This window comes from Aulonocara stuartgranti, assembly GCF_965226115.1.
Source record: "Aulonocara stuartgranti genome assembly, chromosome: 3".
In the NCBI taxonomy this organism is placed as follows: domain Eukaryota; kingdom Metazoa; phylum Chordata; class Actinopteri; order Cichliformes; family Cichlidae; genus Aulonocara; species Aulonocara stuartgranti.
Genome location: NC_138941.1, coordinates 33,397,571 through 33,415,231, shown reverse-complemented (window position 1 = coordinate 33,415,231; position 17,661 = coordinate 33,397,571). Strand labels below are relative to the sequence as shown.

Below are 17,661 nucleotides of genomic sequence, written 5' to 3'. Positions count from 1 at the left end.
GTATAACTTCATTAAGGAATTAATTAGAATATTTAAAGTAGGTGTCTGATATGATTTTCATGTGTTTTATTACATATAAAAATGAAGTGTGACTAGGACATTTTTTTTTTGTCGGAGAGAAAGCTCATGTGCGTTACTAAGGTGACGAAACAACGCATGTACTCTCGAGGACCACCACTCAACCCCTGTGGAGCCAGTGGTGCTGACGTGTATGGGTTCCCTCTCTTCCACGCATGCGCACACGGCAAACTGCGTCTGGGCCTCGTCAAATTAGCCACTCCATTCTGCTCGAAACAGAAGTGCATGTAATTCCTTCAACGTACAACGTGAAGTAGCGTTTTGAAACAAAAAAATAAGGGTACAAAAGGTTGTTATTGTTTTAGTTAGTCGTAAAATATTGATATTTCTACACTCAGGCTCGCGTTTGCATCGTTCATTTTGGATAAGCAAGTTTATTCGTCGTTAAGAGTTTTATTTTGAAACGCATAACAGGAAGCAGCTCACCGTTCTCTACGTGGCTGGAAACGCTGGTTTCGTCGCACAAACCAACAGAGCGACCGGTGCCGTGGTGGAGTTTGACGTGGCACTCTGCTTCAACTGAGAGGTGTAGATAGTGAAGAGGACTCTGCCCGACACACAGGTAGATTACAGCCAACAGACGTGAGTATTTCTATCTCCGGTAATTCTTCATTTGAATGTATTTATTGTAGAAATAGCTACGTTTCTGTCTCAGAGGAAAACTTTGTAGTAATTTCCGCGTTGCTAGCAAGATGTTTTCAGTCTGTGTGATTATAACTGAGCCGAGTGCTGTGTTGTCACATTACTGCTCCTTTTTTTTCTTTAAAAAAGGGCATTAAGCTACATTTATTGTCAAACAACAAGCTACGTGTTACTGACAAAATTGTGTAGTAGCAGCAAACGGGCCAACGTTTCCAGCTGGATGTGAATTAAAGGAAGGCAGCAATGCTTTCCCCCCCTTTTTATTTTTTTTATAAAAGCCATCATAACGGTATTCGACGTGGCAGCTCTCGAAAATGTCACACGCATTAACTATTGCACCGCTCAATTACCACTCATATTGCATTTTTAAAAGGTTTTATTTGGGTGAAACGTGCTTAAAATTGTCACTTTAAAGTTATAAAAGTAATCATGGAGATGTCATAGGCAGCTGTTGCGCGTTGGCCCAGCTGTTCCCATTTCCATTTAAAAACTTTACAGGCCACGTTTTGTTTATAAGGCGTTATTTTTATTTTATTTTAATTTGTTTTTTAAGAGCAAGTTTAAAGCAAGTAAAACTAGGCATTTTGGTTAAAGGTTTATTAATGTTGGCAGAAAAACAATGTAAACACTTTGGTAAACACTGGAGCAAAAACAGAAATGAGCTGCTGGTGTTGTTAATTACTGATGATACACCAACAGATTGGCATTGTTTATTGCGAGATAAAGCAGTCAAAGGTTCATCTTACTGTGTGCTAATCATTGCATGAGGTCAAATATCAGTAGTCATTGGTGTGGTTTGTAAACACTGAAGATATGATTTGGTTTTGAATGAGGAGCGTAAAGATCCACCAAATGTTTGTGCAAACGGTTGTTAATTTTATGAATGTATGATTACAAGTCACATGTAATTATGTATGTGTCGCAATGAAGAACCAGACCTAAAAAGTTTTGATTTAACTTGTCCAACCTTGCCACCTGGCAGACACAAGCTTCATTATATGCTTGTGTTCTGGATACAAACATCTAGGATTTTTAGCAGGTTTTTACATAAACGTTCACCTAACAAGCAAAAGCTTCCTGGTTTGATTCCAGGAGGAGATGCGACTGCCTTTGAGGGGCGATCGTGGCTCAAGTTGAGAGTTCGCCTTGTAATCAGAAGGTTGCCGGTTCGAGCCCCGGCTTGGACAGTCTCAGTCATTGTGTCCTTGGGCAAGACACTTCACCTGTTGCCTACTGGTGGCGCCAGTGTCTGGCAGCCTCGCCTCTGTCAGTGCGCCCCAGGGTGGCTACAATGTAGCTTGCCACCAGTGTGTGAATGGGTGGATGACTGGATGTGCAAAGCACTTTGGGGTCCTTAGGGACTAGTAAAGCGCTATACACATACAGGCCATTTAGTATTTTGTCAGGAGAGGCATCCAGCGTAAAAATGAGACTTGCCAAGCTCTCCACTTTGGCAGCCAAAAGCAGCTTTATTTTCATATTAAACTTTTTTTTTCAGACAAAAACAAACAAATTAAAATCGCTATATATAAAACTGAAGTCCTTGTTTACTTTTTATAATCTAAGTATCCCAGTTTCACTGCCCTAGGTCATACTCTTTCATCTTGGCATGAGAAGACTGTGAGAGACATCCCAGCATCATGAGTCAACAGGGTTATGTCGCTGCACCCCCGTACTCCCAGGCCCAGCCAGGGATGGGGGCATATCAAGGTGGATTCGGATCTGGTCCTACGCAGCCCCTCTACGGGCATTATGGGGGCCCACCTCAGGCATTCAGTGCTCCACCTGCAGGTAAAATGCATTTAAGTGTATTAAATCTAACTTTTTTTTTTTTGTTTATCTTGATGTGCATGTCTTTCAGAGTAAGAGTAATGGTTCATTTTGAAGCTATATCAGCTCCTGATATTATAATGTCTGTTACTCACTGAAGGTATGATGAAATCATCAGTTGCCCCAGCTGCTAGCATGCCTCTGCCTGCAGGGTCTAGTCAGTACAATCCAAACGTCCAGCAGAATGGCTCTCATCCTCAAAGGTAACGTTCCTTATCAGACTGCACCGACTCAGATCGACTGATTTTCCTTGAAGTACAAACAACAAAGTGATGAATTTATGTGGGCTGAAAGTTCACGCCATCTGCCTTTAAAAAAAATAAAATAAAATAAAAAATAAATGTATTTTTCACCATCCCACACCATGAAAGATGTTCACTGTTAAGTTATGTTAATAGGTTGTTGCAATAACAGCTGCTAACTTTTGCCATGTCTTTAAAGCAGCTTTAAAAACAAGGAACTGTGCAAATATAAGAATGCATTGAACCTCACGTATAGCTCAGTGCAATAACTGTTGTTATGATCTTCAGCTACCCGGCTCCACCAGCTGTATCTGCACCGTATGGACAACCACCACACTCACTATACAACAGCATGGCATCACCTGGCCCGCCTCCAACACAGCAGCTCACCAATCAGATGAGTTCTATGAACTTAGGCAGGCATGGTAAGTTTTCTGTATAGCCTCAGATCATACGGTCTTTTAATTATAGTCTTTTAGTGGAATTGTTAGGTTGGAAAACTCACTACATAAGATGTGCTCTTTTTATTTCTTAGTCCAAGGACTGCAGAGCCCTCCTCCTCCAGCAAGCTCTGTTGTTCAGCAGCCTTTCCAGACACCACCTCCTTCAACAATGGCTCCACCACAGATGCCTCCAGGCCTGCAGTCCCCCCACATGTCCCCTCTGATGTCTCCTCCACAGTCACCCCCAGAAAGCATGCCAATGGCAAGCCAGTCGATGGCAGGCACATCAATGGCAGGCATGGGTAGACCGTTCCCTGGGCCACCTCCTCCAGGCCCTGGAGGTTTCCAGCAACCTGGTTTGGGATCTGCTGGTCAGCCAGGATACCCCCAGCAAGCAGGTAACTCTGAGCCAAAAGCAGTGGACATCACAGGTTTTCATTTAGACAGGTATCTCAACATCTGCATCTAGGGACCTTACAATCTATACAGCATACAACACAATCTGGCTTTGATTCTGATCAGGAAAATTCAAGAACAGTGTCAGCAGTGTACCCTCTGTGGAAATAGAAATATCATTTATTGTCCCTCATTGGGGAAATTCACATGTTCTAGCAGCAAAGTGACAGGCAGGTGGAGCATGCAGATTCACACAAAAGTAAAGAATATAAAATAAAAAACAAGAAATAATATACTGTAAAGCAGCGCTCCCCAACCTTTTTTGCGCCACGGACCGGTTTATGGCCTACAATATTTTCATGGACCGGCCTTTAAGGTGCCGCGGATAAATACAACAAAATAAAACTAGTACAGGTACCGAAAAAAAAGAAGATTTATTCATAGCACACGTGAAAAGACCCAGGAAATCAGAGTTAACGATCACTGCTAATTCATCAAGTAGTTATAATACAGCTGACTGTTCTTGCATTCTTTTCAGTGGAGCCAATAAATACCTACAGATGTTGTTTCAATGTACAGGTCAGTTTGGAGGATACATGGCTGGGCCTCAGCAAAACATGCCAGGAGCCTTTCCTGGAGCACAATCTGCAATGGCTGGCCCACCTCAGAAGAAACTGGACCCCGACTCTATCCCTAGCATTGTGAGTGAACGATTAATCTTTCTGGAAAAGCATGCCTTCACTTATCAGCACAGCACATTTGTCTGTCCTCATTTTTTGTCGTGAACTAGCAGCTTATTCATTCTTCAAGAGTTGTGTGGCAAAATTACTGACATCGGCTACTTTGTTACTAAATATTTGTAGTGATTTTAATTAAAATGGTGGCTAATGCAAACAAAAGGATTAAGCAAAAAGTCTAAGATTACATAAAAAGTGTTCGGGGATATTAATTTGTCTTCAGATCTGGGCATGAACAGTATGTTTTTATTTTGTCATGCAGGTCTCCTGTCTTTATGAATGATGGACATATTATGCTTTTATGTTGAAGTCTGAAGCCTGAGGCCCAAAAGCTCAGGATTCAAGCTACTCTAAATACCCAGTTTCTGTGTATTTTTCTTAAGCGCTTTGTTCAGTGTGATGTCAAAGGGGTAGCATGACTAATATGGTCATCTCAGGCTGTGAGCACATTAGCCACACCTACCTGCTGTTAGAATAAGGGGCAGCCAATCAGAACAAAGTTGGCTTATGCTACAGTCACACTAGGCAAAAACACTGATAGGACACCAAAGCGAAACCAAAATTGTTGTGATCCTGTACAGTGAACTTGTTGCCTTAGAAATGGTTGCTTTGAAGCCAGGGGTCAGGTCTTTGACCACTTGCAGTCGGTTTTTGTCTTAAAATTGACTTTGGTGTGTCAAGACGTTGATAAAACAACTCTAAGATAGTGTCAGTCTGCTATCAATCAGCTGTCCATTTGCCATTAAGTTGGGTTAAGTTTGCAGTTACATACCAACTTATCACATACATCAGTTTGTAATAATACCACGATTAACGGCAATAAATAAATGTGGAAATTCACATTAAGTACTTGAATGCAAACTCCAGTCATGACCTCATAGATTTGAAACAGAAATTCCCTCACAAATAGTGACGTAGTTGCTACGAGACAGCGTTTTAACTGCAAAGTGGCATAACTGTTTTTATATAGGAATATAACTGGAATACAACCAGTTTGCAAGCAGCTGAGTCGAGTCTACCACTGCAACGAGAGATGTCGCGCAAAAAGAGATATGTTGTACTCGTCACCATGGACTGAGTCAGACTCTGTCTGCATTTATGAATTACATGGAAATATTTTGCAAACCTTGTCTGAGAGTGACTGCAGTCAGTCTGTACAATTACCTTACAGCCAAAAGTGGTTGCCCCGAAGTTGAGGGTGTTGCATACTCAACCTATTACAAAATATTTTTTAATACAATAAACTGGACATTGTAGGGATGGTAACCTAAAGGAAAAGGAGCTAAAACAGCTCATTTCAGACAATGGATCAACTGCGGGCAAGTCTCAGTACAAGATAAATAACAATTATATTTAACTGTAAATCAGGTAGAATTACTGTAGCAAAAACATGGAGTTGAAAACTAGCACAATATGATTACCTTTAATGAAGTATCCATTCTAAAAAAAAAAAGTGCTTTTAACTAAATGATGTTAATAAATATCAGATTGCACTTTAATGCATAACATTTCTACTTTAGACCCATGTGATCGAGGATGACCAAGTGAAACAAGGAGGACAGGTTTTCACCACAAACATCAGAGGACAGGTTCCACCTCTTGTCACCACTGACTTCACAGTGACAGATCAAGGTAAAAAAATGCATAACCAAACTTTTCGTTGAGCATTTAGTTACAGTAGAGTATTCATTTATCCCTTATAGCGAGTTTATTTGGGAAAGATTTAACAGTAAAAACAAAGAACTGTCCTTATATTGAAATAATATAACAATATGAATTGGAATAAACAACAGATTATTTATGCTTCGTTTTGCTAAATCCAGGTAATGCCAGCCCCAGATTCATCCGCTGCACCACCTACTCGCTTCCCTGCACTGCTGATTTGGCCAAGCAGTGCCAAGTGCCCCTTGCTGCCATCATCAAACCCTTTGCCAGTTTGCCAAAGAATGAGGTAAGTTACCGATTCACATAAAACTTCATCCGGTCGCAACACAAAATTAAGATTCTACGATAAAAGGTGGACAGCTACTGTAAGGTCATCCATCCATTTCTCAGGGTTTGCATTTTCATTGTTGCAATATTATTTTCAAAACACTGGACGTGATGAGGAGGAGTGAAATAACTATGCTAACAATTAGTGATTGATTGTTAGCAAATGAGCATATCACAGATATCCTTTTTTCAAATATAGTATCACCAAGATTTATAAAATAATTATTTTTTAAATTCACTTTTTAATTCAGTATGACCCAAAATGATGAACCCATTAGCAAAGTGTTTACAGAGACCAAGAGAGCAAGCTGTTTTCCAGTAGACTTCTATAAGAATAGATGTTTTTTTGCACCGTAGCGATTTCCATCTGGTGGCTTTCAGGTAGAGTTTCAGGTTTTTAGGCACTAATGCATCATCACTATAATCTTTTTTTAATATACAGTCTGTTGTTAAAATACAGTAGAAAGAGAGAGGAAAACAAACTCATCTTGTACTGTAAATGTAACATTTGCAATGACTGATGGGTGCTAATATACACCACTGTCTCTGAGAATTTATTCATATCTGTTGCTCATCCATCCCACACTTATCCTTGGACTGAGCTGTGTTTTTGAAATCTTGAACACTGTCATATATAATGATTCATAAATCTTACTCATAAAGAACACTTGACACTGACTGTTTCTAATGCTGTAGAAGGAGAACCAGTTGTTTATGCCATATTCTCCCAAAGAGTTTGACACTTTATAAAGTCTATGTTAAAGTCTTTTTGGCATCCTCCTGTAAGAGAGACAGGATCGTTAAAATGTCAAAAGTCACTTGTGATGGTTACATATTCTACACTGTTATTTCTCCTTTAATAGATGTTTCCATGAACTACAAAAGATCATTTGTCCCACGAATGACCTCCTTTTGGATCACGTGTGGTCCAAGAACCCTGTCTTAGATATTTTCCCCTCTACACTCGCCTTGTCCCAGACACCAGTTGGCCTTTTTAGGCAATGTTAGCACTGTCTCATCTGGCTTTTGGCTAATTGGCTAATGTCAGATCTGCAGGGACCAGAGAAGACAAAAAAGTCTTATACAAAAAGAATGGAAAATTAGACTCAGTCCCATCCAGTGCAAAAGGGAATTTAGAGTAGCCATAGTTAATCACTGCTCTGAGGTTGTAGAGAACCAAAAGAGCACGCTGCTGGGTCTTAATGTTGTTTCATTGCTGTTGTCATACAACTGCTTTTGCTTAGCTCCAAGATATTATAAACACTTTTACTCTCCTCCTTAAATTTGCTGGTGTAATAACAAACCTGCTTGCTGCCCTGTCTACATGTGTTTTAAGGCACTGGAGATCATCTGATGCAAACATATTCAGTTTATGTTGTGTCAGAGAGTACTGAATAAACAGTGCGAAGACACTTTGTCATCTGTGCGTGGTGTGCGTAATCCTCACCGTTTCTATTCTATTTTATGATAAACTCTTCTCATTTTGAAAGCAAAGTGTGTTTTTATTTGGGTGCCGTAGAGCTGATCTATTTATCTTTATTCTCTGTGCAGACTCCACTGTATGTTGTGAATCATGGTGATACAGGCCCAGTCCGCTGTAATCGATGCAAGGCGTATATGTGCCCTTACATGCAATTTATTGATGGAGGGCGCCGCTACCAGTGTGGTTTCTGCAACTGTGTCAATGAAGGTACAGCACAATACAGAAAAACTAACTATATTTTAATCCTTGGACTCTGTGTGTGATTCACTGTTCAGAATATTACAATATTATTGTTGTTATACTCGATCTTGTGGCAGCATCCCAGTTCATCCTTTGTCTGAAACAAGTTGTTGAGCTCTATTGCCCCTCTCTTTAAGACATATATTCCTTGTGAATGACTGCACTTCATACATTTGAAAGGCAGATGGGTGTTTGTAGCCAGAGCTGAGTGCTTAAGATGACCGTATCTTATTGACGTCATGTGGAGTAAACAGACAAAAAAACCCAAACGACTGTTTAGAGCAGGCTAAAGCCTGAGCTTTTGGCTCACAGGGATTACTTATACAAATGCTAACCTCATTATTTGAAAGTCTGTCCCGAGGGAGCAAGATGAAAGTTATTAAATTTAATTTAAAGAAGAAAAAGCACACAGTGATCAGCTCAACACAGAGTTATATTTCTCTCTCTGCTCCTAGTGCCAGTCTTCTACTTCCAACATCTGGACCACATGGGCCGAAGGGTGGACTTCTATGAGAGGCCCGAACTGTCCCTGGGATCGTATGAGTTTGTAGCCACTCTGGATTACTGTAAGGTACACAAAGACTGATATCAAGTACACAATATGCAGGGTAAATAAAGCTGGTCAGACTGATAGAAACAAGCACTTAGATTCAGGCGTTGTTTGCTTGTGAAAGGATGAGTTTATGCACTGATGCAACTGAATGATGTATCACTTCAAATAGCTGATTCTTTGTTTAGTTTGTTGAACGCAGTAAAAGAGATTTGTATCGGAAGAACGGCTTTTTGGATTTTTCAAAGGACATTTTTGGCCAAACATCCTGTGTTTTCAGCATCGCCCGAACAGGACAGAACAGGGTTCAGCTCAGTCTCTTCAAAGTACAAAAAAACTGTCAATGATGCCAATCAGTGTCCCCACTGAGCCTGTTGAGAACATTAGAGGGTTAAAGTAAGTAGGCAAAGCTGAGTCACTCCACTGGCCTACTTTTGCTCTGTTTAATATGCCTTATAAACAATCTAGGCAAGGCCAGATAATAAACAAAAGCCTGTAAGGTGAGTGTCTTGTAATGGGTGTAACTGTGGAAACATAATATCTCACTGACAAGCCCCCTCACAAACTTCACTGCTGTTCCCTTGTTTTTAGCAATTTATCCCTGATACGGTGTTCAGAGTTATAAAGAAGCATAGAGGGAAATATCTTTGATGAATAACAGAAACCTAAAGTGGAAGACAATGATTGATCCTGTTATGAGCTCACTGATATAGGTCTCTGATAACGGTGTGTTATCTCGTGACTTGTGTGTTTAAAAGGCCAAGGAGAGCTGCTTTCCTATTTGTAAATTCGACATGTTACGTTGGAGGTCAGCCAAGCTATCATTGCCCGAAAAGGAGCAACTCATTTATTGTGCCTGCTGCTGTTTCTCCCACAGAACAACAAGCCTCCAAATCCTCCTGCCTACATCTTCATGATTGATGTGTCCTATAACAACATTAAGAGTGGCCTGGTAAAGCTGATATGTGATGAGCTGAAGACTCTGCTGGAGAAGCTGCCCAGGTACACACAGTAAAAAGCACACTTGCTCACTACGCTGCAGGGCTTCCCCTGAAGCCTTACAGATCAGCCATCCTGCTGAACATCAGCTGAACATGAAACTTTGCAGATGACGGGTACGAGGGAGCGCCAAAAGGGAAAATATGACAGTGCACGCTCTCATCTTTGAAAAGTATCCTAAACAAAAAGCTTTGTTATGGTTTTCTGTTAAGAATGACTTGATTTATGTTAGAGGAGAGGATGGTGTACTTCACCTGGTTACTCCCAAAATAACTTGGAAACTGTCCTGCCTTCTCACTAGTCCATCAGTGCCAGCAACAACATTTCCTTAAATGTCTCCTGCCATGACATCACTCTTTAAACACCTAGCAGAAGCATATGCAAGATAAGGGCTTCTTTAGCTGCGTTTGAACCTCTGCTTTTGCTTTCACAGGCACTAAATTAAACCCACTGGATACTCGGTGGTTTTCATGTGGTTCATGTAATTCTGCAGTATTTGGAAAAAATGCATGAATAATTCACTTAAGAAGGTGGAGGGAACTTTAAATAGATCCAGATGTGTAGATGAAGGCTTTTAATGATATTTTTATCACCACTGGTATGAGGAAGAGCACAATAAATAAAATCTGCTGAATCTGTTATTTAGAAAAGCAGCTGTAGCTGTAGAGGAGCCCCGAGGAGCTGTTTCCAGTCACATTACATATTCCTACGGTGCGAGCCCTTGATTTAAGAACGTACGTCTACAAAGTGCAGTTGGGATTGTCAGGAAAGAATGTTTTGAAATCACTCATATGGTGACAGGTTTTTATTCATGGTCCAGGTCAGTGCAGCTGCCTATTAGACTTCTGAATCCAGGGGTTTCTGATAAATGTCAGCAGGTATTGTGTCTTTAATTCTTTACGTGTGCTGCCACCTTAACCCAAAATCATCTTTGTGCGCCTGGAGGCACAGTGGAGAAGCAAAAAATGACCACGGCAGGCAAGACTCCCCAGTAAATACACATCCTTTGGATTTAATCCATCCTGGAATTCACCGATTGCTCGTTCTCTCCACAGAGAGGAAGGCATGGAGACCTCAGCAATAAAGGTCGGCTTTGTCACCTACAACAAGGTCCTTCATTTCTACAACGTGAAGAGCGCTTTGGCTCAGCCGCAGATGATGGTGGTGTCAGACACGGCCGAGATGTTCGTCCCGCTGCTCGATGGCTTCCTTGTCAACTACCAGGACTCGAGAGCCGTCATCTACAAGTAAGAAGCACTTCGTCACTGATGTGCGGAGTCACTGTTTATCTTAGAGGGCCCTCTAGCAGAGAGCATCGGACGCAAAGTACTGTCAAACATTTCAAGAGTAGCTGTTGTGAAAGCATTAACGAGGCAGTGTGACACGTCCGTGTCAAACCATAATCCTCTTGCTTGTCTCTGCAGCCTCCTGGACCAGATCCCTGACATGTTTGCGGACACCGCTGAGAGCGAAACGGTCTTTGCCCCTGTCATCCAGGCCGGCGTGGAGGCATTTAAGGTTAGCCTCAGTGTGACACCTGTCAACGCTGAAGTGGAACTGAGTGTAGCTCCCTGAAACAAACACTTACTGTAGGTTTGTTTCAGGGAGGGTGTGGGCTTCCTAAAGGTTTGGGGTAATTTAAATCTAAAACGCAGTGCTACTATGCTCTCACCAACACTGGCTCTCAAGCTTGAACTCATTCAACCTATCAACTGAGTGAAGCAACATGTAGATTTTACTCCCCCTGATATGTTTGTGTTTACTTAAAGTCCAGCAAGCTTTCCCAGTGATATGAAGTCAGTGTTTTGGCCAGTGACAAAGGGAAAGTTCCCACGCAGCTTTTAATTGGAAGCAGTTGCGATATTACACAACAGCGAGGAGTCAGAGACGTATTTATTTGTTCGTGCCCATTTATGTGGCGTACATGAAGTCTAGCATTAGAATATTTGCAGGAGTTGATATTTTTTTCACCTCTTGACCTCGTGGCTAAGCGAGATCTTCTTTCCCCTTCCATCTCTTTCCGCCCTCCAGGCAGCAGAATGTAGCGGAAAGCTCTTCATCTTCCAATCGTCCATGCCCACTGCCGAGGCTCCAGGCAAACTGAAGAACAGGGATGATAAAAAGCTGGTGAACACAGACAAGGAGAAGGTGAGTACCTTTTTATGTCAGTTGTGCCCCTAATCTGAATTCTGAACACACAGCGCTGGGCATAAGGAAAACCAATGCTGGTCTGATCTCAGTCTAATTACAATAAGTGTTTGAAACTGGTGACCTAATCTTGGTAAACTGTCTTGTACTTTTCCACAGACCCTGTTCCAGCCTCAGAAAGGTGTTTATGAGCAGCTGTCTAAAGACTGTGTGGCAAGTGGCTGCTGTGTGGATCTCTTCCTCTTCCCCAGCCAGTATACGGACATAGCAACCATGGCTGATGTGCCGTCACACACCGGAGGCTCCGTCTATAAGTACAGCAACTTCCAGGTACCAGCAGACGTGTGGTGCCTGTTTACATTGTATTTGGCTCTAAGCGCACGCACGCACAAATGCTGCATGCAGACTCATAACGAGCAGTTGTTTTATTCTTGTAATTGTATTAAGAAGTCCTAATTTCACACAGAGGCAAAGTTTGCTGCCTAATAAAAGTGAATTGTACCTACATAATGAGTTTGGCACAGAAGCCAGTCTGATATAAAATAGTCCCAAAGGAACGGTGCAGTAAGCATGGGAAGTTTGCACATAAGTACAATGTTGATTTTTATGCCTGGATCTGCTTCTTACAGACACGGCTCCAACAGTAACAACCAACACTGCCATCTCCTGGCTAAAACTTTGTTTGTTTTTGCTTTTTGTTGACAGATAGAGACAGATGGGGAGCATTTTCTGAGGGACCTGAGGAAAGATGTACAGAAGAGCATCGGGTTTGATGCCATCATGCGTGTCCGTACTAGCACGGGTAAGAGGAAAGACACGGTCGCTCTTTTGGTGTGTTCTGATCTATCACGGCGAGTTACCTCCCAGTTTTTCACACTGGTCTTTGTCTCCTTTAGGCTTCAGAGCCACTGACTTCTTTGGCGGCATTTATATGAACAACACCACAGATGTAGAGATGGCAGCGGTGGACTGCGACAACGGCGTGACAGTAGAGTTCAAGCACGACGACACACTGAGCGAGGAGACCGGAGCGCTCATGCAGGTGTGTGTTAAACCAAGCTTTATCCCAGACTGGTCATATTTGAAATCTTTTCTCTGAAGATTAAAAACCCAAGTATGTTTAAAGCTTATGTTTCACGCTTTTTTCCCCAGTGTGCCTTGCTGTACACCACCATCGGCGGGCAGCGGCGTCTCCGCATCCACAACCTGAGTCTGAACTGCAGCTCGCAGTTGTCAGAGCTGTACAAGAGCTGCGAGACGGATTCGCTCATCAACTTCTTTGCCAAATCAGGTTAGATTCCTCTGGAGTTCAGGTGGACTGCATTAGTTCAAACTCTGCTTGTGGGAAACATATTTTATGATGTAGTGCAGAGGCACGGCCTGCTAACACACTCAAATGTCATCTGACATTTGTTGATTATATCCCATGTATCACTAAATAATCTACTTTTACTCATATGTTTCACATGATGCCGTCCTTCTGTAATCTGCACATAGCGGACCATGAGTCCAGCTGTGTTACTGACCTCTGTTACCTTTTGGTTTTTTACCTTTTCTTCCACCTTTTTTTTTCCCCCCATACTTGCCATCAGATGCCTCTGAGCCGCCCCCCATGTTTTTTGTCTCTCCTGCTCTTGCTTTGTTTTTTTTAACTAATCTTTTGTCCTGCCCCCTCAGCTTACCGTGCCATATTGAACCAGCCTCTAAAGAATGTGAGGGAGATCCTGGTGAACCAGACGGCTCACATGCTGGCCTGCTACAGGAAGAACTGTGCCAGCCCCTCCGCTGCTAGCCAGGTCGGAGAATCACACCTAGAAAGAAGTTTCAATGTGTATTTTAACTTTAGGATTAAAAAAAAAAACTAACCATATATTTTTTAATAAATCCACCTGTAGCTGATCCTTCCTGATGCCATGAAAGTGTTCCCAGTCTATATGAACAGCCTGATGAAAACTGCCCCCCTGGTGGGCAGCACTGAGCTCTCCACGGACGACAGAGCCCATCAGAGGCTGTCGGTCATGGCCATGGGAGTGGAGGACACCCAGCTGCTGCTCTACCCACGCCTCATCCCTCTGGTAGGGAATAAAAACACTTTGCGCTTGGTCATCTCACTTAGACGCACACTATTAGTTTCAGTTGCTAAACCCTTTGTACTGTTTTTCAGCACAACATAGACGTCAACAGCGAGAAGCCGGCCACTCCTGTGCGCTGCTCTGAGGAGCGTCTCACAGACTCTGGCATCTTCCTGCTGGAGAACGGCCAGTCCATGTTCCTGTGGCTGGGCCAAGCAAGCTCACCAGACCTCATCCAGAGCCTGTTCAACCTGCCCTCCCTCGCCCACCTGCAAGGACACATGGTCAGCATTCATTTCATCACTTTGGCCTCAGTGTGCTCAGAATCCACATGAAATGGTTTTTGAGATATTAGAGTTGACATTTTAGCTCCCCGGTGCCTGGCGGCATTACGGTATGGTCAGAGAATGTCTGGATGGTAAAAGTCCAGTTTTGAGAAATCATCTCAGCACATCATAATTCAGTCATGTTCGACTGTGCCCACATTTTATGAAGTATGACTCACTTGAACTCCACTGCTGTGTAAAATGAGCTAAACTGAGTCAAAGCTTTTGTAAACCTCAAAGTTTTAAACAAGTACGCCCCGCACACAGAGATCAAAGATCCACGTTTATTTTCAAGGCAGAACTCAAACACTTCAGTATGTGGTACTGCGGCACAGGAAGGAGGCAAGCAGTATTTAGGACTGGTCTTTATTTTTAGTGATCAAACTGCTCCTAATTACACTAAATCTTTTTGTTTGTTTGTTTTAGTGTGCGCTGCCGGAGCTTGACAACCCTTTGTCGAGGAAGGTCCGCTCCATCATCAGTGGCCTTCTTGAAAAGAGGTCAAACTCTATGAAGGTAAGCGAAACACAATCCAAAAGCATTGTTTAAACACAGTTCACATCCTTTATATTTGAACCTATTTAAACCAAAGAGAACATGGTTTACTTGAGGTGAGGCAGAGACGATATTGAGGCTTTTGTTGATCTCTGCTTCCCTCTAGTGGAGCTTTACAGTAAATACACTCCCCCAAAAGTTGCAAAAACATCATTCATTTATTCATGTTTTGCCCTGTTTCTATATAAATAGTCTAATCAAAGTACATCTACAGAAAGCACTGTACAAATGGCCCCATGCACTGCACACCCAGTGCTATTGAGCAGTTAATATATAGAAAGTTTGAATCCTGGATCCACAGAGGACCACACACATATACACACACACCAGCCTTAAAGTGAAGCTGAAGTAAATTCGATAAAATAGATGAGAAACATGTTTCACAAAAACAGGAACGTGCCAGCTGTGACAACAGAAACAATGTGAATAGATTTTGTAGTGTGACAGCTCCTGTGTTCCAGCTGTGCTGGAAATCAGTCACACTTCTCTTTTCTGCCCTGCTCAGCTGCAAATTGTGAGGCAGAAAGACAAACCGGAGATGCTGTTCCGTCAGTTCCTGGTGGAGGACAAAGGCTTGCACGGCGGGGCTTCCTACATGGACTTCCTTTGCTACGTTCACCGAGAGATCAGGCAGCTGCTAACCTAACCCGCTCACGTTCGGGCTCAGGTTCCCCAACTGGACCGTGTGCAAACCTCTAAGGCTCAGTCTCATTAGGTTCTGTTTGAATCTTTAGGATGAGCCACAGAATGACAAGAAGAAACAAGGAACCAGGGAGAGCCCGTCGTCAATTCAACTTCCAGAGTCCAAAGTTGCCTTTATCATTGTTTAGTGGCCCACAGTATGATCTTCAAATAACCACTTGACACATGAGGAACTTTAAAGTAAATAAGGGAATGAAATGGACAACACATTAAGGATTTCCCGCTTGGGCACTCTGTGTGATGGACTGACATCGATGCCCGAGGCTGAAATGCACTCTGGCACGAGGCCCATCGGCATAAGCAGTACAACTCACTGTGTATTCAATCGGGTAAAGTGTTTTTTCCCCATTTTACTTTGTAGATTTATAGGATCTGGATTAGACAAGGGGTTATTTGTGGGCCATACTGTAGACGTTCACTAGTCTACTCTCCCAGGAAGACTGAGTATATTTCACTTTTTAAAACTCTTTTTAAACAACAGATGTTCAGAGAATATTTGCAATATTCAAAGGTCTTGCAGAGGTTTGTACATTTCATCACGCTTTTGGTGTCTGACCAGAAAATTGATTTCAATAAATGTTTAAAGCATGTATCAGTCATTTCATAATTTAACAGAAACAACGCTGAAACAAAAGCCACAGGCTGCCAGGACCGAAGCGCGGTCCTGTTATCGCACCCTGAGTGATTCAAAGCATTCGATTCACACATGCCCCCACCAAAAATCTCATTCTTTGACCATTTATGGCTTCACTGCATGCAGTGGTAAACATAGCGTTTTGTTTGGGTGCTCTGAGCACACAATGAGACGAACACAGCTAAACCCTCTCTACATAGAGAACACGTCTGATGAAAAGTGACACTTTTTCTTTTCCAATTACGCGCGACTCAGAGTCGGTGCTCAAAACGGAAAATATTTAGTGAGGGATTACCTCAACAATCCAACATAGGAATTTATATATGACTTTTTGTTGTTGTTGCTTTGGGCCTGCGCTGCTGTTGTGCTTCAACTGCAGCACGTTTTTAATTTATACGCCGACTTTTATGGCAGATAAAAACAGTCGAGCTACTGTTTGTGTCGGCTGATCATTAGTGTAAGAGACTATCTGCTTACTGCATAACCATCCAAAATCGTTAAATCTTGTGTTCAGTGTAAGGTCACCTTCTGTTAAGAGGTACTGTACTTGCATCAGTATAATTAATGTTATCTATCTGCCTGCTTTTACGTTGATATATGTAACATCATAAAATCTACATGTCTCTGTGTAATACAATATAATTGTTTGGTTTATAAGCAAACTTATCTCAGGTAATCTAAGTATGTAGAAAGCAGTGGCTGGAATCTGACTGGAAAGATCGTTTTTGTGGAAATTTGTGCCAGATGCATTTCATTTCTCACCTTAAATGTCCTTTTTTTTTTAAAATCCAAGTCAACTATTGTCTTTAAATGTTGCTCAACTTTGTGAACGTTTATGTTTTGTTTACAAGTGCAATTTATTACATCACCCTCTGACGCATATTAAAATGAAAACTTCATATCCATACGCCTCATTGCCGCTGTGCTTTTTAAACCAGAGCATTGTTACTAAAGAGATAGTAGCACTTACCATGACTGGTGCTCATCCTCCTACTTCAACATCCATTTTAGCTACACTTGGTAAGATTCAAAATACAACATTCATTTTTTTCATCCACTTTTTTTCTCTATACACTCTAAACAACAATATTATTATATATCCCAGTTTATGCCATTCAGGCAAGAAAGAATCAAGTCAATCGCCTTGTGTAATTCCACATTGCTACCACCAGGAGGCTTCAGTGAGAACCAGTAAGCACAACATACGCTACATGGTCAAAAGTATTTGGGCCACGCCTCCTAATCTTCATTTCAGGTGTTTTCAGTCCCATTGATGTATGAAATCAATAACCGAGCCACGCAGGCTGCCTTTACAAACATTTGTGAACGAATGGTTCAAATGAGCTCCATGAATTTCAGGGTGGTGCTGTAATAGGACACCACCGCAGCAACAGGTCAGTTCATGAAATTTCTTCCCTTCAAGATATTCCAGGATCAGTTGTAAGTGGGATTATTGGAAAGTGGAAGTGTTTAGGAAACACAGCAGCTCAGCCATGAAGCGTCAGATTGTGAAGTTGCAGAGCATCAGCACGGAAACTGTGCACCGGGAGCTTCATGGCTTGGGTTTCCATTGCTGAGCCGCTCCTGTGGGT

The 17,661-nt window shown here is 42.1% G+C and overlaps 1 protein-coding gene across 4 annotated transcripts; it reads left to right on the top strand.

Annotated features, from left to right (window-relative positions):
* The first annotated feature begins 229 nt into the window (after window positions 1–229).
* On the top strand, window positions 230–16,025 carry sec24d (SEC24 homolog D, COPII coat complex component). Of its 4 annotated transcripts, none has more exons than XM_082526539.1 (24): window positions 231–358; window positions 493–660; window positions 2,309–2,511; window positions 2,651–2,753; window positions 3,081–3,217; window positions 3,328–3,633; window positions 4,211–4,332; window positions 5,889–6,000; window positions 6,192–6,319; window positions 7,912–8,050; window positions 8,539–8,654; window positions 9,511–9,635; window positions 10,688–10,879; window positions 11,057–11,150; window positions 11,664–11,780; window positions 11,940–12,110; window positions 12,486–12,582; window positions 12,677–12,822; window positions 12,933–13,071; window positions 13,458–13,576; window positions 13,676–13,855; window positions 13,945–14,136; window positions 14,605–14,694; window positions 15,239–16,025. In XM_082526539.1, exons 3-24 carry the CDS (start codon window positions 2,361–2,363, stop codon window positions 15,377–15,379), a joined length of 3,117 nt encoding a protein of 1,038 aa, XP_082382665.1. In that variant the 5' UTR covers window positions 231–358; window positions 493–660; window positions 2,309–2,360; the 3' UTR covers window positions 15,380–16,025. The 4 variants fall into 4 exon arrangements, with proteins under 4 accessions (XP_082382666.1, XP_082382665.1, XP_082382664.1 ...); XM_082526538.1 differs by having other exon boundaries at window positions 231–367; XM_082526540.1 differs by having other exon boundaries at window positions 230–640.
* The last annotated feature ends 1,636 nt before the right edge of the window (window positions 16,026–17,661 follow it).